Below are 24,181 nucleotides of genomic sequence, written 5' to 3' on the forward strand. Positions count from 1 at the left end.
AGGTGCCCGTGGAAGTCAGAGGCACTAGCTCTCCTAGAGCTTGTAAGCCACTGGTTGTGGGTGCTATCTATCAAATTCCAGGACTCTACAAGAGTGGTATATGAACTTAACCGCTGAGCCACTGTTTCCACCTCAAATTCACCATTTTTCCTACGCACATTTCTTAAAATTTGGTATGACAGTTGGTGCCGTGGTGCATGCCTATTATCCCAGGACCCGGGAAACTGAGGCAAGAGAATTTGGGGTTTGATGTGTGGTCCGAACAGAGTCTCAAAAAGGAAGAAAAAGTGAGACAAATAAACAATGAAACCATTTGGTATTCTTAGCATTCACAGAATCCTTAGCTGTTCAAGAAACATCTTCTTGGAGCTGAAGAGATAGCTCGGTGGCTAAAAGCATTGGCTGTTCTTTCAGAGGATCTGGATTTGATTCCCAGCACCTACATGGCAACTCCTAACCATCTGTAGCTCAGTTCCAGGGCATCAATGCCCTCTTCTGACTTCCATGAGCACCAGATACACAAGTGATACACAGACATACCTGCAAGCAAAATAGTTGTATACGTTCAGAACGAAACAAAACGAAAACCTCTTCAAGGAAAGAAATGGTGCCGGGGGTGGTGGTGCACACCTTTGATCCCAGCACTCAGGACGCAGAAGCAGGTAGATCTCTGTGGATTAGAGGCCATCATGGTCTACAGAGCAAGTTCCAGGGCAGCCAAGGTTGTTACACAGTGAAAACCTGTCTTGGAAAACAAGACAAAACAAAACATGAACAAAAACCTCTTTAAGAAAAGAAATGGCACCGGGCGGTGGTGACGCACGCTTTTAATCCCAGCACTCAGGAGGCAGAGCCAGGCAGATCTCTGTGAGTTCGAGGCCAGCCTGATCTACAGAGTGAGTTCCAGGAAAGGCGCAAAGCTACACAGAGAAACCCTGTCTCAAAAAACCAAAAAAGAAAAGAAAAGAAAGGACACCGTTTCACATCAATTCTCTGTTCAAAAACTGTGTCCTTGGGATCCTCATGCTTATATTTTAAAGGATCATTGTCAGGGATCAATTTACACTCACAATATAAGACAAATAGATGCCACATTCCTAAATTTAAATACCAGTCACTTATTGATAATGACATTTTAATGATAATTTTATGAAGCATTTACTTACTTAAATAATCTTACTCCCAGAATCAAAAATCACATGCCATAGACAGAGTTTATATCGCAAGGAAACAGTATTCATTGACAAGGAGTCTGCCTTTGACTGCCTTCCTCCCTCCCTCCCTCCTTTCCTCCCTCCCTCCTTCCCTCCCTCTCTCCCTCCCTCCCTCCCTCCCTTCCTTCTTGCCTGCCTGCCTGACTGACTTTCTTATCTGCTTGGCATGAGCCTATTTGCTGCTTTTAGTAGCAATACTATCATAACATTTAGATAAACTGAAGAGCAGGGTTGAATTTTAAACTTAACTTAAGCACCTGAACTGGTTCCTCCCAGAAGCCAAATAAGTGTGGCCTTGAATGCAAGGGAGCTATAAATTCTCTCTTCCTAAAAGACTTTAACTTACTGGGGTGTTTTGCCTGCATATGTGCATGATCTGCATGCAGTGCCCTGTGGACACCAGAAGAGGGTGTAAATCCCTGGAACTGAAGTCACAGATGGTGATGAGTTGCTTTATGTGTGCTGGGAATGTAAACCTGAACCACCATCCTCTGAAAGAGCAGCTGGTGTTGTAAATAGCTGAGCCATCTTTCCAGCCTCAAATTTTTATTCTTTCATTTTTTTTTCTTAGTCTATGAGCCAGGTCAGGCGTCAGTGAAACAAAAGAGGCTTAACTAACTCATTTTTTTGCCAAAAGAAAGATGTAAGAAAGAAACGGCCCACAAGAGAAGCATAAGTCACTGTGTTTTATTTGTTTGTTTGTTTGTTTATTTATTCATAGAACACACCTTTCCTCCCAGAGAGAACACACACTTTAAGGAACACCACTTTAACAATCCCTTTCTTCTGGCTTTGTTTGAATCCTGAGTTTCCATATCTGTTCATCAAGGTTTTTGCACAGTCCTATTAGAGCTTTTCCCTGAGATCACGGAGACTGTGTCTTGGCCACAGAATATATTTTCCTACAAAAATTCAGGATAAAACTAGGGCTCCAAGGGTCCTTGTTTCGGAGAGGTAGAATTCCAAGGAAAAAGGCAAAGGGCACAGCAGACCACTACTTCAATTTGCCTTGGTTGTAAACTATTATTTGTCCCTTCAATATCGCTAAACATTCTAGAAGGAAAAGTTACCTTACTGCTTAGCGAGACACAATCATAGTGCTGGGCACCAGCTCTCTTCGCTCTTCAAGCCTTGGGCTTGCGGTCAAATGCGCAGAGGTTACAGGCAGCATTTCCCCAGTGGCTTATGGGAAAGGAAAAAGTCCAGATGTGGGCAATTAGGGAAATGTGGTCATCTCAACATGTGCTCAGTCAAGCCTGGGACGCTCACAGTAGTCTGATATCACAGCAGCCCGTGATCCTGCACAAGTAAGAATACTTGCTTGTTGCCTCAAATCTCAATCTATCCCAGTCAGCAAAGCATAAAGAGAACGGACATCACTGTGTCCCCAAGGTTGGAACATGGAAGGTCAACTATGGGCCAAAGGCAGTCACTCCTGAGCTGCACAAGAGTATTGAAGAGAGCCTGCTTGCCAGGAAGGGTCACTCTCGTGTTTTGACGTCCTTCCTCCTCTCACTCATCCCCTTAAATGGTACAACAGAATGCTTTTCTTCCCTGCTGAGGATTTCCCTAATTAAAAACAAAGAAGCAGAGACCACCCTTTCAATAGTGGAAGAAGGCAGTGGGCCCTGAGTAGAACTGGTGTGAAAGAAGGCAGCAAATGAGACAGGCAACAGGCAAGCACTCCAGGGATCCATGTCGACCTCTGAAGATGGAGAGTGTGGAGGGGAGGCTGAGCATCGTTTGCAACATATCCAGAGATACCACTCATGGATGCTGGGGTCCCATCCTTCTTGTTAGGTTTTCTTGGGGTGATTCTGACAAGCCTTCACCATGTCTTTCAAAAAGTTTGGAACGCCATTCTGCAAAGGGAAAGAAAATTACGTTTCTATGTATTCTTCACTCTCTGGAATGTGGCAGAAGATAAACAACGATGGCTTTAGGGGAAATAAAGAAAAATGAGGTCTCTGATCCAATTTCTACATGATGCGGTCAGAAAAATGGCACAAGGCAAGACCCAGACAGATGGCTGCATCATAGACAAGGCTTTCAGCTTGACTTTTGCTCATAAGAACTACAGAGCCCTTTTGGAAATATTTACTAAAAAGGAAGGAAAAGAGCCGGGCGGTGGTGGCGCATGCCTTTAATCCCAGCACTCGAGAGGCAGAGGCAGGCGGATCTCTGTGAGTTCAAGGCCAGCCTGGTCTACAAAGTAAATTCCAGGAAAGGCACAAAACTACGCAGAGAAACCCTGTTTTGAAAAACAAAAACAAAAACAAAAAAAGGAAATGGGGGCTAGTGAGATAGCTCAGGGCCTAAAAGCACAGGCTTCTGTTGCAGAGGATCTGAGTTCAGTCCCAGCACCCATGTCAGGCAGCTCACAGCCACCTGTAACTCCAGCCCCAGGGGCTCCAACACCTCTTCTGGACTCTGCAAGCACCCACATAGGCACATTCTTCCACATGTACACACATACACATAATTTCTTAAGAATAAAAAAGAAAAGAAAAATAAAAGACAGAATTTGGGATTAGGTTTCTGGATTCTTCCTTGAAGAAGTGATAGGGCTTGCCTTACTGAATTAGCAAATAGTGCTTGAGGTTAGAAGATGGGAGACATAGTTATTTAGTGTCAAACATTGTGCAAGACTTTCTGTAAATGTTATCTCACTGCCTTCTACTCCACGAAGCAGGCAATATTCATCCTCGTTTTGTTGTTGTTGTTGTTGTTTTTAAAGGAACAAAGTCAGAACTTCCCTAGCCAACACAAAACATTCAGTAGCAAAACCCAGATTCAGAATCACATCTGTTTCCCTCTGATGCCTACAGGCGTTCTTACTCCCATGAGTCTCCTGAGTTCACCCCAAGGCCTGTACAAATCCTGCTGAATAGTCACAGCGAGGCAGGATCCTAGGAGTGGCAGCCTCTAGTGACCTGGGTGACTAGCACAGTTCCCTGGCCTTAGGGAATGATAAAAGCAAAGACCACAGAAGTAGCAGCTTCCTTTGGGCTGTCTCTAAGCAAAGTCTGTCTGTCTTAACTTTCCATAAGCAGATACCGAAAGCACCATTGTCCCTACAAGGAGGAGACCTATGTCTGGAAGTTCCAGAGCGTGATCTTGGAGGGTCTGGGGCCACTGGCAGGGAAGGGCTGGCATTCCAAGCTTAACAGATTCTTTGTCCTGTGTCACAGTCTCCATCCTGGGTGTTGGCCGCTCCAGCTCTATCCAAGTCACTCAACTCAATCTCTTCATAAAAGAGTCTCATTACCCTGGGACAATGTGTCTCTTCAACATGACAACCCACAGGCTAAGTCAACATTTGTCAAATGCACATACCCTGTCCCCCACCCCCTACCCCCTACCCCCCCACTCCCGCCTGCCTCCTGGGATCTCACCTTGGCTGCCCAGTTAATGAGCCAGGACGGAATTTGGCCACCCGGGTTATCAAAGTAGTACATGAAAACTAAATGGGGAAAAGAAAAGACAATTCAGAAGGGGTGGGGGAGGGGTGGGACTGGGCAAATGCAGTAACAAAGCCCTGCAAACCTTCTATCTTCAGAGTCTGGCCCAGAGAGAGAGAGGAAGGGAGCAAGTGATCCCGGGGAACTGCCCTGACCTGCCTTGTGGCTACTGACACAGAAGCATTGTTAAAAATACAGCCCGGGGAACAATTGGCTGTGACTTTTCAGATGCCTGACAAATGCTTGACACTTGGAAATCATCTTTCATTTCATTATCCAAACAGCCCCAAGGAGCTGACAGCTCACCCACCTTATCATGAGGAAATATAGTCAGAACAGTTCAACCACAGACCTAACGGGCATCAGAGTGATGGTTCAGAGTTCTGTCTGATACAGGCAACCCTCTTGCCAGGATGGTGGAAGGTAGATGCCCATGCTTTCCTCCTGGGGGACTGGAACTCAATGTTCTTGAGTCTCTGGCCTTGTGCTGAGCAGAGCTGTATCTTCTAACGAACACCTGCCAATCCACTGGCCCTCGGCCAGCCCTGTCCCTATAGCCATGGGATAAACCCGAAGTGACTCTTCCGAAACCCTAGGGTCTGCTCTCAGTGTTCTGATTTCATCTGGTCAATAAAGAGTGCGTGAGTAAGGGGCAGGCCTGGAGAGCTGGCTCAGTAAGTAAGAGCACTTCTTGCTCTTACAGAGGATCCTGGTTCAATTCCCAGCACCCACATGGTCACCACCACCTGTAACTTAAGTCCCAGAGGATCTGATGCCTTCTTCTGGCCTCCACAGACATCAGGCATGAAACACATGCGGGCAAAACACTCATGCACATGAAATAATAAAATAAATAAACAAACAAAAAAGAATGCACTGGGTCAGACTGAAACACCTTTATCAAGCTCCAGGCAATCTGGTGTGTGGATTGAGACTCTTTCCAGTGCTGACCTCCAATCGACTGTTCCTAGGCCATGGTTACCTTTAATAAATAAGCTTTTGTACCTAACCTGCTTCCCACCTGCCCAGCCTTCAAGTGGCCCTGACTAGCTGCTGACCTGCACCCCAGGCTTTACCTCGGCTCCCCTTCTTGCTATCGCTCTCAATCGCCAGGCTCTGCTTGTACTGCGTCACTCGGATCACCCCAGACTTCTCAGGAAACTGAGGTACGGAGATGCTCTGGGCCAGGACCACGTAGATTTTCCTCCCGTCCACATCCAGGTCTCGCCGCTGGCGGATGTAGACATACTGCATAGCCAGTCAAGGTATGATTTGAGCATGAGGAAAGCAGCCCACTCTGGTGGCAAAGGGAAGCCACTCTGTGCCTTCTCCCTGGCATCTGCTCCCTTCTGCTGAGACCTCACTTACTGCCTCCTTCCCCTGCAAAGCTGAACCTCACATCCAACCATAGTTCTCACTTGGAGAGCGCTGTCACCTACCTGTGAATGGTCCCTGGAGTTCTCGGTTATGCAAAGATCACATTCCTTCTTCCTCCAAGAAGACACACAGAGAGCACTGTTCACTTAGCTGTAATCATGGGGAAGCTAGCCAAATGTTCTCAGACTTAGTTTCTCTATCTAGAAAAAGGGAGTGCTATTGGTCCTCAGGCAGGAATGTTGGGAGCACTAGAGAAATCCGGGTGTAGAAATAGCACTGGATAGAAATAGTATTGATCCTGTCTTGTCCTCATCCATAGCTGTAATCACAGACCTCTACACAGGAAGGTATCCATGTCACAACTAAAACTGTAGGAAGACACATAGATACCTCAAGTTATAGTAGGCAGATGGTCTGTTTGGGGAAAAACTAGTTCACCAAGAAGAGCAAAGCTATTTCACCTCTAAAAGCATGCACAGAACATTCCCACAGTCGACAGCAAATGTTAGCACATGTATATCCCATCTTTATTTTCTATTAATTTTAGTGTACAGAGTGATGAGTTTCATCATGGCATTTTCATCCAAACATATCATACTTTCCCACCTCTCCCGCCCTTAGGTAGGTTATTGTCAGGAATTTGTTCACAGCAACAAGGGATCAATATGCTTAGATGTGAGGAAAAACTCCCTACAGTTCAGTCCATTGCTTTACTTTATAAACACAGAAATGAGGAGAAAAAGCACCTGGTGTCAAGAAACAGCAGTCGGCTGGACGGCAGTGGTGCACACTTTTAATCCCAGCACTCGGGAGGCAGAGCCAGGTGGATCTCTGTGAGTTCAAGGCCAGCCTGGGCTACAGAGCGAGATCCAGGACAGGCACCAAAACTACACAAAGAAACCCTGTCTTGGAAAAAGAAAGAAAGAAAGAGAGAGAGAGAGAGAGAGAGAGAGAGAGAGAGAGAGAGAGAGAGAGAGAGAGAAAGGAAGAAAGGAAGAAAGAAAGGAAAAAAAGAAAGAGCAGTCAAGAGGACCTTGCTGGAGGAAGAAAGCTAGAAACAAAGAGGGTGAGAGTCCTGGTTGCTCTCTCTTACCAATCTGATGCCTGTCATCTCACTTCCACGGACCCCACCTCCTCCTCTGTAAGATCAAGATCAAAGTGTCTGGACCAAAACTCTTCATAAACTGTTCCTCCGAGGCCCCAATTCTTTTGTTTGTTTGTTTGTTTTTGTTTTTTGAGACAGGGTTTCTCTGTGTAGCTTTGGAGCCTTTCCTGGAACTCACTCTGTAGCCCAGGCTGGCCTCGAACTCACAGAGATCCGCCTGCCTCTGCCTCCCGAGTGCTGGGATTAAAGGCATGCGCCACCACCGCCTGGCTCAGGGCCCCAATTCTAAGGCCCCACCATCTCTCTCTTTGGACACCTTGTCTGGAAAGGATGCGGTATCTTCCAGTGACTCTATGTGAGGTTACTATCCTATGTGATCACCCCCGGAAATCACACTCTGAAGTCTCTGAGAGTCACACAAGCAGCTGCAGCGTTAGCAGACGGTTCCACAAGGATCCAAAACAGTGTTGTCCGTGATTGCTTTAAAATGAATGGATCCCAGCGTAGGACGGCGACTGGGGAACACAGGACACTGTGTGAGAAAGGATACATCTCTGTTGGACAAAGGGAAGGGGTACTTCACTTCCCAGTAGGCCACCATCTGTCCATCACATTCCTTTTCATAGAGTTCTGAAGGAGAACACAGGAAGTTAACGTATCGGAAGAGTTCAGTGCTTTCAAGAAGCCTATTATAGCCTCAGTGTGTGATAAACCTCTAACTCATCAGACGTAGAAGTGTTTATTGACAGAAAAGTATATTTGCTACCCCTGAAACCTTGCTGCTCAAGGATAGCCTAGAAGACAGAGAACCACAGGAAACCTAAATAAGCCCAGCCTTTGTCCACTGTACCAACAGCATGCTGGGATAACATGGGTGTCAAGAAATTATCAGTGGCTTTAAACAGGTAAACCACCAGATGTCAGTAGAGGACCAGGAGTTTTGCTTCTCCCCAGCCACACACACACACACACACACACACACACACACACACACACACACACACACACACACATATCATCAAGGTTTGCTTCCCTACAGTTGGCCAGAGACTGAGGAAGTCACAGAGTCTGGTATGTTTAGGTTCACGGCATCTGGGAAACAAAAGGCTCATCCAGGGCCGTGTCCGTGGACAGCTACAATGCGGCTGAACCGTGAGCTTGTTTCTCCACAACATGCCACAGCTCCAGTAACTAAATTCCCTTAACGTTTGTGCTCTTGTGCAACTCTCACAGGAGATGGCAAAGGAACTGAAGAGCAGACATGTGCCCAGGCTGTGTGGTGGCCTCTCATCTAACTACCCAGGAAAGGATCAAGATGCCCCTGTGGGAGATGCATCGGGGTACAATTAGCATTTAAAAGAAATCTAGTAGAAGCAGACTATGGGTTAGGGAGCTTTGTGGGCCCTCGGTGCCACAGAATACTGTGGACAGTCGTGAGAGCAAGGGATAAGTGCATCTGTTGCCTCTACCTGCTCAGTATTCACGCACACGCACACGCACACCTGTCCATCTCTACTATGAGGTTTAAGTAGGCAAAGTGTTCAGGGCTAGTCCAAGGAGCCAGACATGACTATAGCAATCAAGTGGCCAGGGCTTTAGTTTGCTCCTGTAGTAAGCTTAGGTCCAATTAGTCCCAAGGCTCTTGGGTACTCCTAAAATCCAGGAGCAGTAAGGTAAGGACTCCCAGATTGTTCTAGCAAAGCTAACAGTGGCTTTTACTGTACCAGAAAGCACAGTGTGAAGAGCTGATGGTAGGTAACAGAGTAAGAGGCCCTGCGGCTACTTTTCTTCTTAAAGTCGGGTGTGTTAGCTGACATGAACAAAGAGGATTTGTAGGCTGTCTGCTTCCTCACATTGCTCCTTTCCCAGCAGAACCCACCTGGGCATCTGTTGGCAAAGTCTGTATCACATGACAGCGTTATGGCGGCTGGGGAGAGGGAGACAGTGCCAGCCTCCTCCTTTGGAGAGGCCAGTGTGCTGATGTCCCCTAATGAGGGGAAGTATGCGAGAACAAGAAGCGGCCCCAATACCATGACCAGTGTTCACAGACTGAGCAGTCCCCCTGCGATGAACGGTGGAGAAGGAGTTCTGGGATTCTGGCTGACTTTTGTTAAGAAAATGAGACTCTCTTTCCTAGAGTTATTTGCATGATTAGAGTATGATCCTGTGTCCTCTGAAGGACACTCTCGTAAGGAGCGGGAATCTACCTGAGAAATAGGTCAATGCAGAGAAACACAGTCTAGAGCTGATGAAACATCCTGGCAGGATTGTTGAGGGGCCCAAAGCAACAGCACTCACAGAAGCCAGAAACTCCTGGATCTTTCCCTGCCATGAATACTATATTCTTCTTTAAAGGGGGGGGGGAGATAAGGCTGCTTCTTTGATAGTTGCAGAAGCCCTTGGCTGACTGTGCAAGTTTCTTCCACAGTGGCTGAGATGGCAGGGGACATCCTACCCCGTCTAAGATGCAGGAAGCTTCCTATATAATGCTTTTCAGCTCTATTTCTCCAAAGTAAAACCTCTACTATGTAGACTATGTAGGCTCTGGATTCTTTTCCTGCCTTAGGTCATGAAATGTACTCAGCTTAACTGCTAGGGGGGGTTGGGGGAGAGCATCACCACCCAACAACATCAACTGCCAGTGAACTTCTGACCATGCTGCCTTCCCTCAGGCAGGTGTCTGGACCTCCAGTACCCTCCAGGCCCTCAGAATCCCACTCCCAAGCAACTGTGAGGACAAAGGGCAGACTGACTCTGAGATATGGGCAGAACAGTACTGGAAATGGCGACCTGGGTTTCAGCCTCAAGTATACACGACTAAATTAGACAAGACTGGATTAACTTCTTGATTTTTTTAAGCAAGCCACCACTCACCTTTTACATATTGGTCCCATTTTTTCCTGTAGTCCAGGTCCATGTACACATCCGCGAGCAGAGCTGGAGAACAACCTTCCAGGACACCGAACACTTTATACTCATAAAGTCCAGTTGGCTATGGAAACAGAACGGGAGGAACACTCTGTTGATACCAGAGTTGAGTTTTTCTGTATCACAAGAAAAACAGCTGGGGCTGGGGTTCAACCATATCAACCACTGACCTCCGCTGGGGTCTTGGTGGCCACAGTATAGAAGGAGATAGGACCCCTGGTCTCATGTATCCTATATACAGCTGTAGGTACTGCTGGAGGGGATAGTTGTCAGCATTGGCCAGATGATTGAAGTAGGACATAAGATGAGTTATATAGTAAATAGTGTCTTTGGGGGGACCCATATCAACAGGTAGATAGAAAAAGCCTCTATAGGGACCATCTCCCAAGATTTATCTGGATATAATGTTCTAAATGTCAGAAGGACCAGTCACTGGGAGATGAAGAAAGACATGCTTCAAGAGAGAAGTCTCGAACGAGCAGTAGGAGCTGCGGGTAGAAAAGTTGTGGAGTCAAGACACCAAAGATCCTGGAAAACCATGGGAAGAGGTAAAGTTTTGATTCTCATCGCTTTGGAAAACTAAAGATGTCTGTGGACAGAGGCATGGCCAGATATGACTAGGGATACATTAGAAATGACCAGATCTAACTAGATTTTAAAAGATCAGGAGTCTTGGTAGAGAACAGTGCCATAGGTGAACAGATGGCTTTAATACCCAGTGCATTAATCCCGATAATAGATGGTCACCAAAAACAGTGAGCTAACAGCAATGGTGGGGATGCCAGGAATTGTTGCTGGAAGGATGACGAGAAGAAAGCAGATCACCAAGGAGGAATCTCCATTGTTAGACATGGTCGGTGAGGAAGTGGCCCTCACCGACACAGAAGAAATTGGAGAAGGGAGGGACCTGTGAGGCATGCAAGAGGTCTAGTTTGGTCTGGTTGATTAGCAGATACCAGGCACATATCCATGTTACATAGTCAACCAGAACTCTGAGTGGGGTGTATAGTTTTATATATCCACTGAGTACAATGAAACCAATGCATTTTGCGAAGTCATTCACAAGACAGAGTTTTTCTATTGTTTATATGGAGGAGGGGTTATATGTGGGGTTGTTTATGCTTTTATTTTTTATTGAGAAAGAAAACTAAAAAGGGAATCGCCATCAGCTTCAAATCATGTTGAAACAGACGGTCCAGTTGTTTAGAAAAAGACAATTTCTAGATTACACGTATAAGTGAGTTCCTTCCTTCTCTCGTCAAGCCACATCCTTGTCTGTGAGGGCTCTAGGCTCCAGGTGGCCCCACTACACATTTCACTGGGTACAGTGGCAACTCAGAATTCCCTGAGCTTGGTCCGGCTTGGTCCCTGGTGTTAAGAGGAAAGCGGTGGATCTAAAGGACAAAGGCAATGAACTGACAGAGACAAGCAAGTGACAAGCAAATGGAGAAAACCCAGCTGTTAGATGGGTCTTGCGTTCCACTGACTGCTCGCTAAAGAAGCTCCTTAAGCCAAGGACCCATGCCACAGCTAAGAAAGTCTTGGGAGATCCTTCTAAAGAGTGGCTTCCAACTCAGCTGGCACTAACATAACAAACCATACCCCAGTTTAGGAATCTCTAGTGGATGTGAAAGAACCCTGGCAGAAACAGATGGGGAAATTCAGAGTGATCTGCCAGCGGTACAAGCAGATGGCTTGTTACCAGGGCTCTCTAATAAGCAGAGTAGAATTGTGTGTCTCTAAGACCTGTGTGCCTCAGCATGGATTGATACCCTGAGCGAAGGGCTATCCCTGGGATCTGATGAGAGGCCTCAGGAGAAACAACTTCTGCCTGTCCTGACAGGAAGCACGATGGTGAGGGCTTCCCCATATGTGCCTATTTACATCAATATAGGCACATTTCAACCAAAGGAGAGAGAATGAACAATTTGTTTGGGAAAATAGAGTGTGACAATTCTTTTTTCTTACCCACCAACCAGCCCTCAAGTAATAACATGGAGACTTCTTGTTAATTATGAAAGCTTGGCCATTAGCTTAGGCTAATCCCACTAGGTCTTTAACTTATATTTACTCATTTCTATTCATCTATGTTCTGTCACCTACTGCCCATCCTGCTTCCTCCGTGTCTCCTCAAGCCTCTCCTGCTCCTCAATTATCTCCTCTTACTTCCTCTGTCTGCCCAGAAGTCCCACCTATACCTCCTGCCTAGCTATTGGCCATTTGGCTCTTTATTAAGCCAATCACAGCAGTATATCTTCACACAGTATACAAATATCCCATAACAATAGAGGTCCTGTTTTCTACATACGCTCACCAAAAACAGGATACTTACATGTTAAGATATGATCATGGAGTCTTCCATGATTTACTGTGGACATCTACAAAAATTAAGACAGAACTGTTTTCTTAGACTAGGTCCCTTGCCTTCCTGAATGCAATCACATCCCTGCGTGACTCAAATTCTGTCTGTATCATAGAGCAGGGCCAGAAAGTCAAAGAGAAAATAGAATGGCCTACAGTTTGCATGAACACGGAGGAATGAACTCTTGTGATGACTTCCTTTAGTCCCTCTCCCATTGTAGCAGGACTGAGAAACACCAGCACTCCAGGGGAACAAGATCCTCGGAGCCCCCTTCCTAATCTTTCAGTCCCACATTCTTTTGCTGAGCTCCACAGCCTGGCCCAAGTTCCTGAATCAAAGCACTCTCTTGTTCATGGTTTCTAAATGGATATAGCAAACATACTCATTTTTATTTCATCCTTTAAAAGGTAAAGTAATTTTAAATCATTATAAAAACAATCCATATTCACTGTAGAAAGTCTAAAGACATTATAAAGAACTATTAATCAGAGATATGTAACCTCATAATTTGCAAGTATCTGCTAATAATATCCAATAGTATTTCTTAAAAGGGAGCAGATGTTTGTCTGCATGAGAAAATGGATATGATATGGTATCAACATGTGGTATTTTTACCTCAAATTTAGTAGTATATTAAGACTATGGAAAGTTCACATGAAACAATTCTTCCCCAAATGCATTTCTATTTCAGAATATTTTATAGGAATGAGTATTTCCAAAATAATCGTGAAACACTCAGTTCAAAATCCCAGTTCATTTTTTCAATAGGGATATGTTCTCAGAGGTGAGTATTAGAGTGTGAGCATTATCATTCAAAGGTTGCTCGCACTCTTTAAATATGTATAACACTTATACAGCAGCATGTGCTCTCAGAAGCATCGAAGAAGCAGCTCCTTGGGATTAGGTACCAATTTCTCACAGTTGAATTTTAGAAAAACACAAAGCTTAGCTTTACCTGAACAGAGTTTATGTCAACAATGTATGGGGCCTTTTAAAAATTAGCTTTACAAATCATTTGAAATTTTTGTTTTGGATATTTTCCCAAGCTTGCCAACATTGTAATGAATAACTCCATATATGCTTATTCATATACCTCTGTCCCTCTAAAAGTGGCTCAGACTCCTCTTCTATAGCAAAATATACTGGGTGTGTAATACACCATTTCTAAGACCATTTCCTACACTTCAAATACTGAAAGGTTATGTGAGTGGCAGTGAATTAGCCAATATCATGCATGGAATACAACTGCCAGAAGAAACAAGGTTTGGTTGATATGGTATACACCCACTTCCTCCCTTGCGGGAAGAGCTCTCATAAGAATGTGAATGGCTAGTAACTTTTCTAGTCCCCTGTGTTGGAGAGCATCCAAGTGATACCCTTGCCCTGCTTTGAATGGGGACATGATATTTGGATCTGTGCCATATCTTCAGGGACTGAAAAACAACAAATAAGAAACTGCAGAGTAGAAAGATCCAGCGTCACTAATGAAATGGATCAGCTAAACTGATATCCACGCCATAGATCTCTGAGTGACTAGTTATGTAAGCCCAAAAAGCACCTTTATTTAGGGCATCCTCAGCCCAATTTTTTATTACTTGTTCCGAAAAACAATCCTAAATGATCCAAATGGTCCTCACTGACATTGCAGAATTTTATTTGAAACTTGGGATATGAGGAAACAGTGAAAAAAACAAGACCATGTAAGCATGAAGGCCTAAGTTTGGATCCCCAACACCCATGTAAAAAAATCTGGGGAGGTAGAGACAAGAAGACCCCTAGGGCTTGCTGGCCACACAATCTAGCCAATCAGTGAGCTTTAGAGTCAGTGTCAGACCCTGTCTCAAAACAAGGAAGGCTGGAGAGATGGCTCAGTGTTCTTGCAGAGGATCTGAATTAATCTCCCAGCACCACATCAGGCAGCATGCAACTTCCTATAACTCCAGTTCCAGGGGGTCCAACATCCTCTTCTGACTTCCATGGGTATCTGTATGTACTGTAGTACATGTGAACTCACACAGGTAAACATAAAGATAGATAGATGATAGATAGATAGATAGATAGATAGATAGATAGATAGATAGATAGATAGATAGATAGATAGATAGAAAACTTCAAAATTCCAACTCTGCATCCTTAGTTCATAATGCCCTGACTACAAAGGAAATACAAAACAACAATAACAAAAGCAAAACACTCCCCCATATGACAGAACAGACTCATGAACACCAAGACCTGAGCAGACCCTCCAAATTCCCTTTCTTTGCTTCATAAATGTTTAGCTGAGCTTCCTGTCCTCACTGATCAATTCAAAACAAAATGTTTAACCAAACTAAATGAACTTTTCTCCTTGCTTCAAGGCCCTGACCTTTGACCCACCCTAACGTGAGCCAGTATGTACTCCCTCTGGTGAACGGGCTGGGCTCAGGGTAGAGGACTCTGATCTCTTGTCCAATCACGCCACCCTTTCATCTCACTTCCCATGCATGCTTCTTCCTAACCCTATTTACTACGGTTTAAAAGAGAAAATTCACTTGCCTAACTTTCGCAATGCTGAAGACCTAAAGAACTCTCCCCATTGAAATGTCCACCTAACTCCTTGAAAGTCTCTATTGCTCTAGGTCTGGATTGATTCTTCATTTCACAGTACTCTAAAACAGAATAGTGTTAAAACTTGTGAATATTTGAAAGACCATGGGATTATGTATAAATTCACTAAAACACTAGAGAAATTCAAAGCACTGCTAAAAAAAAAAAAACGTTGTCAAGGAAAAAGAAAAAGGACCATGTGGGTTCTTTGAGAGTAACAGAGTCTCTCTTGACTCTTGGTGAGTGTCTTAGTTACTTTTCTATTGCTGAGAAGAGATGCCATGACCAAGGCAACTTATAAAAAAGTTTACTAAGGGCTTCCTTACAGTTTCAAGGATGACTCCATGACCATCATGGTGGGGAGCACAGCAGTAGACAGGCAGACATGGTGCCACAGCAGTATGAGAACCTACATCCTTATCTGAAAGTAGGAGAGAGAGACAGACAGACAGACAGACAGACAAAGACAGACAGACAGAAAGAGAGTGCAAACTGGGAATGCAGAGGTCTTCTGAAATCTCAAAGCCTGTCCCCAGTGACACACTTGTTAAAGTGGCTTCTTTAACAAGACCATCCCTTCTAATCCTTCCTGAGCAGCTCCACCAAGTAGGGACCAAACATTCAAACATATGAGCCAATGAGAGTCATTCTCCTTTAAACGACCACAGAGAGCTTATTAACTCGGGGAGCTAGAATGATGATCACTAGTTCCAGTGCCATGCTGAACCATGGCTTATGCTGAAAAAGAATAAGGACATATGACCGAGGAGTAGAGCAAATGTAGCTTTATAAGGGAAAGTGAGGAAGAACTCCAGAGAGTGGGAGCACCTTCAAAAGAGGATTACTGACTTGCTGCCCTGATGGTGGCCCTGACCAGTAGATTTTATGACAGGAACTGGATGGAAACAGAGGTAATTTTTATCAAGACTGGTCAGTTTTGAGAACATCATAGACCAAGGCAATAGGGGTCCCTATGCTTTATGCACGTTCCCTCCACCTATTTGAAGAAGTGACCCTACATTGCTTGTCCAATCAGGTGAGTGGTCAGTCACGTGAGCTAAGTAACTAATGGCCCACAATGGGCCCTGCCCTTCCATCTAAGGAGAGCTAATTCAAAGGGCCACTACAATGGGCATTAAATTGACGGTTAATGTTTAATTTTGCAGAGACACTAAGTAAGTCATAAAACACTCACAAGCTGGCAGGGATCTGGGCTCTTGGCTCTGAGAAGTGATCAGCTTTAAGCTGTGTCTTGACTTTACCCCTCACCATAAGCCTCCCTTGATGATTAATCCTCAGTGGTCACTTGGTTTGTTTGTTTTTTGATCCTTTAGACATGCTACGATTTTTTTCAATAATATTGGGAATTGGTTTGTTAGTCATAGTTTAGTTTCCCAGTAATTTTATAGTCATGATCTTATTGACTCATCAGCATGGTCCTTGAGGTAGACAGACACATGAAACTCAGAGCTATGATCATTAGTATCAGGTCAAACAGAGGGAGACAGTGAGTCTTTTGACACCAGCTCTTTCTACCCTAAGAGCATCTCATTTAGCTCCACTCTCTCTACATGTCTTATCCAGATCATGGGCTAAAGATTAAGGTGAAGAAAGCCCATCACATAAGATTAGTCAGGGGCCACAGACCAATGCTGTGAAAGACCCCAATGACTTGCTAGGAGTCAACTGATGACACTTGGTGGCGAAGCCTGTAACCTGTCCCTTCCGGTGCTCTAGCTTCAGAGTGCACTTCTCCCTGAGTCCCTAAGCCCAGTAGTGCTCTGGATAGCCAAAGTATTGCTTTAGATGTTTCTGGAAAAGTCAGACTTGGACCAGAAGAAAAGCAGGATGGGAGTAAGGATAATGTTCTCAATTTTAACGGACTAGATGTGGTCAAGTTTTCCACTGTTGTCCCTAAGAGGTGTCTCCTGAACTCTGTAGCTAGAAACGACAGCACAGTGGTGACAGCATGGGCTTGAAGCCATGAGCTGAGCTGAGTCTAAGCTCCCTGCCTACTAACCTGTAAATGGGTCAAAGAAGAGTTTCCAGCTCATAGAATGAGTCTGAGGGTCACATCAGGTGATCCAGCGGAAGTCCAGGAGGGGGTACAAAGAAATTTGATCTCCTCTTTCCAGCTTAAGAAGTGAGGACTGAGGAGCACAGATACTCCACTGACCCTCACAGGTCACCCGCTCTATGACAGGCACTGAGCTTAGGGACATGTCAGCATCCCCAGTTTACAAATGAAGAAACAGGGGCTGCAGAGGCCCAGACACATGATGGGAAACTGGTGTGGCTAGATTTTAAGATGCGATTTTGATTCTGGTGGCTTGTCTAAACTCCAAGCTGTCTTTTTTTTTTTTTTTTTTTTTTTTTTTTTTTTTTTTTTTTTTTTTTTTTTTTTTTTTTTTCCAATCCACGCAATTTACTTCCAGTTCCCCTGTTAAGGTCATTGGTGTGCTCATTCGACCTCTGCTGTGGATATTGCTCTGTATAAATAAAACACTGATGGCCAGTGACCAGGCAGAAAGTAGGTTGCCAGGCAGGAAGTAGGTGGGACAGGGAGAGAGGAGAATTCTGGGAATCGGAAGGCTGAGGGGGGAGACACTGCAGCCACCGCCAGGACAAGCAACATGTAAAGACTCTGGTAAGCCACCAGCCACGTGGCAAGGTATAGATTTATAAAAATGGGTTAATTTAAGATATAAGAACAGTTAGCAAGAAGCCTGCCACGGCCATACAGTTTGTATGCAATATAAGTCTCTGTGTTTACTTGGTTGGGTCTGAGTGGCTGTGGGACTGGCTGGTGACAAAGATTTGTTCTGACTGTGGGCAAGGCAGGAAAACTCTAGCTACAGACCTCAGCATGAGAGAAATATAAACTGTCAAAATATTATTTACAGCTGACCTTCACTATTCATTGCCACATAGGAATAATCACCTGTGGATATCACCTGCCCACACCACATGCCCCTGACCTGACTGAGACAAAGGTATCACCCATGAGTTATCCCCCATTTGTGGAGCTCATCTGCATTTCATCACTAACTATAAGGCAGCCTGAGCGCCACTTTTTCTCACCGCCCCCCATGAATGCTCTCTTTGCTGTGCACTGACTTGGCCTCTCATGGAAGAGCTCATTTCCATTTCCCCAGGAGACAAGGTGCCCTTGTATAGCTGTGGATGTTCACTAACTCCCACCATTCTATGGGACTTAGATAAATTCAGGGGCATAAGAAGTAGACATTTTTGCCAAAATAAAGTCAGGGTTCAAAGATGGGCTGTTATGGCTACAGACTGTGAAGAGCACAGTTGGTTAAATCTATGTACTATTGATGTTCTAAGAAAGTACGATGGAAAAAAAACTAAAAGAAACTACCATGGGCTTAAAACCTAAGGGTTGCAGATAGCTAGCTAAAGTAATGATTGATTGCTAACACTCACTGACCATTTACTGAACACGAGATAATGAACTGACCACCTAGATAGCTTATCCCATTTAGCTCACATAACAATAATATGAGGTATGAGCTATTAGCCCATTTTTCAGACAGGGAAACTGAGGCTTAAGGATGTTCAGCAGGATGTCAAAAAGAGGGCAAATTTATAGGTGAAAACTTCTGTTCAGCATTACCCCAAATATTGCTCTGGTTCACCCAGGTATTGGTATAGTTTTATGACCAAGGACCCAGTAAGTTCAAATACTTCTTTATGAGTCATCAACTCTTCTCTGGGTTCTGCGGCCAAATACAAACTTTTCACTGTATTTGAAGCCCCCAGCAGGGGTGTGGTGAAAGTCAGGGCAGACCACAAAGCTTAGCTTATACTTGGAAACAGAAGCAGGACATCCTACTCAACCTCACCCCCTCAAATCTAAACCTTGGGGCCAGCATTCCCACACCACTTCCACTCCCACACTCACCCAGAGAGAGAACAAAGGCTGTCGCCTGTCTCTGCACACTTGGGGGAAGTGAAAGAGAAGAGAAAGGTGGCCTCCGTATCTTGGGGAATAACAGGTGTCCAGCTTGTAGATAAGCTGGCCCTGCTAGTAAGCTACAGTTCAGTGAGTTCCCTGAATTTGGAAACAGTCTGATCCCTCACGCCAAGAGCCAGAAGGGTAGGAGGAGCAGGCAGATTAGACGCATCACAATGCAGTAAAAGAAGTTTGTGGCCCAAGTTGGATTAGATCCAGCTACGGGACGGTAGAGGAAGTCTGAAGTCAGCAGAGACTCCTGTCTGCAAAGGTCACCTCTGCTTCCTTCTTCAGCCCACAGTGCAGCCTGGATCAATGCAGTTTCACTGTCCTCTCGGGCCTGAAACACTTCGTGAGGTCAGCAGCGCCAGTAAAAGCCATCGCTGGGAAATGAAGGTTGGCTCCTCATCCAGCTGAGACACAGCCAAGGTCTAGTACACAGTGTAGTCCCTTCTCTGAGGCCAGTATGCAGAGATAACTCACTAAGTCATCAGACGGAGCTTTTCAGTCCAGCCTCTGCCTAAACCAAAGTTGTGACCTCTGTGTGCCAGACTCAGTCTATAGGCCATGTTGTTGACTATTGCCATGGTAATGCAGTCCAAAGCTGCTGCGAGACATGACTAGAGATCACTGGGAAAGATCTAAGAGTCTATGGCTCTTCTTCTTAGGGAATCTATGAGAACAGCTCAGAGGACCACACTCACTCGCAGGGGCTCACTATCCCAACCATCAGGGACAGCCAGTCTTCTGACAGACACTGATTTTGTCTTCAGTAGTCACTTCCCTTGTTTTCACCTGTTTATAGCATTCCTTGTCTCCTGAAGACTCTTCTGCCTCTGACGGCACCTCTCAGTATCAGAAAGCCCACAAGCGTCATGGCAGACTGTCCCTAGACATCTGTGGTTCTGAAAGAACAGTCTTTGGACCAGCAGCCTCAGTAACAGGTAAACATGTCATGCTGAAGAACACACAGGACTTGATCAGCACTGAGGTTCTAGGCCTATGTAGCCATGGCCAGATTTTTTTAAATAGGTGCTGGGGATTTGAACTCAGTTCTCTTGCTTTCCCCAGAAGTCCTCTTTCCTGCTGAGCCTTCTCCCTGCTCTCTCCCTCCCTTGCCCCTGCTTTATTTTCTTCATAGTATTTATACCCCCCAACATCTCTTTATCATCTAGGGGGTTTATTCTCATCAGCGAATCGAGCTCATGCTCAAGAGGCTTATTCAGGGAAGCAGCAACCATCTCCTTCACTCATCACTGCCTGCAAAGGCAGCAGCACATGACGCCCATGAATAACTGAATAGAATGGAGCAGAGCTGAGGTCTGAACTCATGACTGCCTGCCTCCAAAGTCCATGCTCTTCTCATGATGCCACAGGGCAGCCTTCACCTGATTTTGCTCAGCCTTCAGAAAGTGGATGTGTTCTAGCCTCCCAGCAAGCTGCATATTTGATAATGATTTTATCCAAGTAGATTAGCTCATGCCAGTTACTACTCACAAGGTTTTCTGTGACTCAGTTTCTCATTTCTACCTGTGTGGTAAGAGGAAGCACATGCCTGCCTGGCTTCCAGATTTGTTTGAAGAAGTAGATGAAGACATATGTGTGATAGTATTTTGCACATTGCACATTGTATGCTGCTAAGTTATTACCACTACAACATGGGTAGAAAAAAGAAATGAGATTAGAACAGAGAAAGTTGAAGCAAGAGATGATAGTGTTGGAGAGAACAGTCCCAAAGAAACTCTCCACGTGAAACATTTTGTGACTGAATAAATAAATGGGAAAACCAAATGTATATAAAAATGTTGTTTGTCCAAAGTTCCCATCTAGGAAGGTACTATGGTGCATGCCCATAAATGACAGCACTAGGGAGGCTGACACAGAAAGATCTCTGGGAGTTATGGGATAGCCTGGGCTACACAGTGAATAACAGACCAGTTAGAGCTGCATGATGAAATTCTGTCCCAAAAATAGATAAATACAATTACATAAGGAAAAGTCCCCATTGTCCAACAACAGGATTCAGAATCATTTGCATCTACTCTACAAAATGGCACAAATCTACTTTTTAATTTAAAATATAATTTATTACATTGAATAATGTCCCAAAGCCTCTGCATTTATTTTCATCACTCCAAAACATCATGGTAAACCTTTCACAGGCACATTTAAATGTGACCTACGTTTTGCTTCTCTCCATCCTCATTTCAATAAAGGATGCTCAGTGAGGAACCACAAGGAGCCACCAGATTACCACCTCAGGTGAACTACCTCTGATCTGAGGATGGTAGGCCAAGCAGCCTGTCATCAATGACCACCTTGAGGCCATCAACAACATGCCAAGCATGATCCTTAAAGGCCATCAACACAAGCAACCTACACAGCATCTTCCTAACCAAGCCACCGGAACCTTCAGGGAACTGACACTATCGTAAGAGTCACAGCACTTCACTTGGCTCTTATAGAGCATCAATGAATACTGACTGAATATATAACCACTCTTTGGTTTCTTTTTCAGTATGTTAATGATGAGGCAGTACGTCTCTCCCAGGATAACCCATTCCACATTTCAGGTGCTCTACCAAATGGTGATGTAGGAGGTAGAATAGGGAAGGAGCCTTGTGGACAGAAGGACTGAGTGTTACTCTTGTAGTGCTTCTTAATTCTATGCCTTGGATGGATCATGTACCTTCCTAGAACCTCAATTTCTTTATCTTTCATCAACAGAAGATGGCCTGAATGTGTGAGTATGGGGAGACACTGCTGGGAAAAAGGTGAGCTGAGACCTCAGCATCCCCACCAGGTTGCATGTGCCTTCTGCTCAGAGAGGCAGAGGATTTAAGAAAGAAGTGTGGAACCAGATGACTAGGTTCAGATGCCGGTTCTAATCTTGACTAACTAATTTGTTTCCTGGACACACTCCTTTCCACATGGGTAAAAAGGTGATGATCAACAGTGTCTATTCTAAGGTTGAAGTTAGAAATGAGCAAGTCAATATCCGGTGCCGGATTATAAAAAAAAAAAAAAACATAAAGCAACTGGTAACTATTAACAATGACTGGTAGCAATTCTGTGACTAAGGGTGACATTGTAGCAACTGTTTGCTATTGCAATGACTGGCAATAATTCTGTGACTGAGGGTGACATCTAAAGGATAATGATAAGATCACAACCTTTCTTTCAGGTGCTGAACATGTGGGATACAAGACAATGAAGAAACGGAAGCCAAGAAACCAGTTAAAAAGATGAAGCAATATGAGGTGAGAGGTACTGAGAACCCAACCTAAAAAAGGAGAGAAAGGGGAGGGATAAGGCATCTGATGCCTGATACACGACTTGGCAAGTGTGTATCACCTTGATATGTGGCTGCCAGGGAAGGTGTAAGGATCAGGGAGACCACAGAAGGATTTTGTCTGAAAGCATCCACTTTCACCCAGAGAGTTGTTCAGGTCTCACTAGGATGCTGATTTTGTCTCTTGTTCATCTTGTAACCAACGGCCCTGCTATACAACAGGCCAAGTTTGCTGAGTGCACTACTGCCATCCTTAGCAAAACATGAATAGAGCGGGGAGCACACATGGATGGATTCATGGGAGCACAATTAGGAAAGAGGCGAAACGGCAGCTAGAAGTTCTTTTTGTGCACCTTAGTTTAAGGGACACGGAAATAAAGCCATCACCAGACTGATCATTATCATCAGCAAATTCCTGGCCCTGAAATGGCAGAGGCATCCAGTAAAATTTCCTCTTGCTGACCTCATGAAGTATTATTCCAGGCTCCGGTGGACTGTGCAACTGCATGGATCCAGGCTGTCCTGTGACCTCAAGAAGGAAGTAGAGACCACCTAGCTGACAGGAATCTACCTTTGCAGACTAGATGTTTCCTCGTCTACCTTCACTTATTTCGGTCTAATCCAATTTATACCACAAACTTCTTTTACCAGGTTGTGAGCCCTCCAACCGCACCCTTGCCATGAACTTCCCTGGGTCTCTGTGAGGTGACTTCATCCCTCCTGGTCTGTTTCCTTCACAGTGACACTCCGGGCTTGTGCCAGGGAACTTCGGCTGCCTACAGTAAAGCCATGATGACAAGCCTCCAGTTTCTCCACCTGGGGGGCTACGTGGTTCCAAAGGCTCCCAACAAGATACTCAACCATCAACTCCACTCCTACCGCAGTTTCCATTGCCTGCTGCCTGAAGCTTCACAAGCAAGTTCTTAAGTACAACTTAAAATTAGAATCCAAAGAAGACAGTCACTAAAATGGTGAGACTACTGCTGTCACCTCTTGGCCACTCTGGCCACTCAGTCCCTGAGTCCTGTCTCTTTCCCACTTGGCTCAGAACACGGCCCCTCCCCCACTCCACATAGCACTGGCACCCATATGGCAGAAGGAAACCCATGTCCTCCGCAGGTCTAGGCATGGTCTAGGAATCAGCTGACCAGTGTTTTAACTCTATCGTTTATTCCTAACAAACTACTTCCTGAGTTGGGCTAAACCCCCAAATTACTCATTTCCTATTGTCTATCAACCGATTGCTGCCAAATGTCTCTCTCTTGGGAATGTAGATAGTCACAGGCACCTAAAAGCCCATAGCCGAACCCCTCCTGCTCAGGATCTGAACCCTGTACTGGACACATTATACCTTCTTCTAGTGAAAGTCCAGACCCTAGACAGGATACCTTTGGCACGCTGCCAGGTGCCATCTAATCATGGGCCATTAAATACAACTTCCTGCTCCCAGGCCGTTGGGGTTTCTTTTTTGCAAACGCTACAAAGTAAAACATAAAATATAACAATCCACAAATCCAGCAACAAGAATGACCTGAGGCTGAGCTCCGATAATGGCCCAACCACACAGGGCAAAGTTAACTCAGAGGAGCCTGGTCACTCCAGCAGAGCAACCAGCCCTGTGGGGAATCCTGACCCGGGGCCCTGATCTTCACAAGCGAGCGGGTCAGCCGCTACCTGGTCCAGCAGCCGGTAGATGGTGATGCCCGAGGCCTCCACCAGCAGTTGCCAGTCGGCCCCGGCAAGCTCCGGCTGCTGGAGCTCCGCACAGGCCTCCCGGAACTGCTCGTCGGAGAAGCAGCCCGCGGCCCCTGCCATCTTTCCGCAGCCGGGATACAGCGGCCCGAGCGCAGATCACCCACTGGCCCTTAGTGAGCTCGGGGGCA

The 24,181-nt window shown here is 45.2% G+C and overlaps 1 protein-coding gene and 1 long non-coding RNA gene across 3 annotated transcripts; both read right to left on the reverse strand.

Annotated features, from left to right (window-relative positions):
• Positions 1–299: 299 nt before the first annotated feature.
• LOC143274488 (uncharacterized) lies at positions 300–1,270 on the reverse strand. Its single transcript, XR_013053111.1, has 2 exons — positions 631–1,270; positions 300–540 (listed from the first exon to the last, which is right to left on the reverse strand). It is a non-coding gene; the product is annotated as an uncharacterized LOC143274488 (long non-coding RNA).
• Positions 1,271–1,885: 615 nt separating this feature from the next.
• Pctp (phosphatidylcholine transfer protein) lies at positions 1,886–24,181 on the reverse strand. 2 transcript variants are annotated; one of them, XM_006972018.4, is made up of 6 exons: positions 23,973–24,181; positions 10,032–10,149; positions 7,708–7,787; positions 5,752–5,923; positions 4,610–4,677; positions 1,886–3,076 (listed from the first exon to the last, which is right to left on the reverse strand). In XM_006972018.4, the coding sequence occupies exons 1-6, from the start codon at positions 24,111–24,113 to the stop codon at positions 3,011–3,013; spliced, it is 645 nt and encodes a 214-aa protein (XP_006972080.1). In that variant the 5' UTR covers positions 24,114–24,181; the 3' UTR covers positions 1,886–3,010. The 2 variants fall into 2 exon arrangements, with proteins under 2 accessions (XP_006972080.1, XP_015864101.1); XM_016008615.3 differs by lacking the exon at positions 4,610–4,677 and having other exon boundaries at positions 23,973–24,167.

Source organism: Peromyscus maniculatus, chromosome 8 (assembly GCF_049852395.1).
Source record: "Peromyscus maniculatus bairdii isolate BWxNUB_F1_BW_parent chromosome 8, HU_Pman_BW_mat_3.1, whole genome shotgun sequence".
NCBI lineage: Eukaryota > Metazoa > Chordata > Mammalia > Rodentia > Cricetidae > Peromyscus > Peromyscus maniculatus.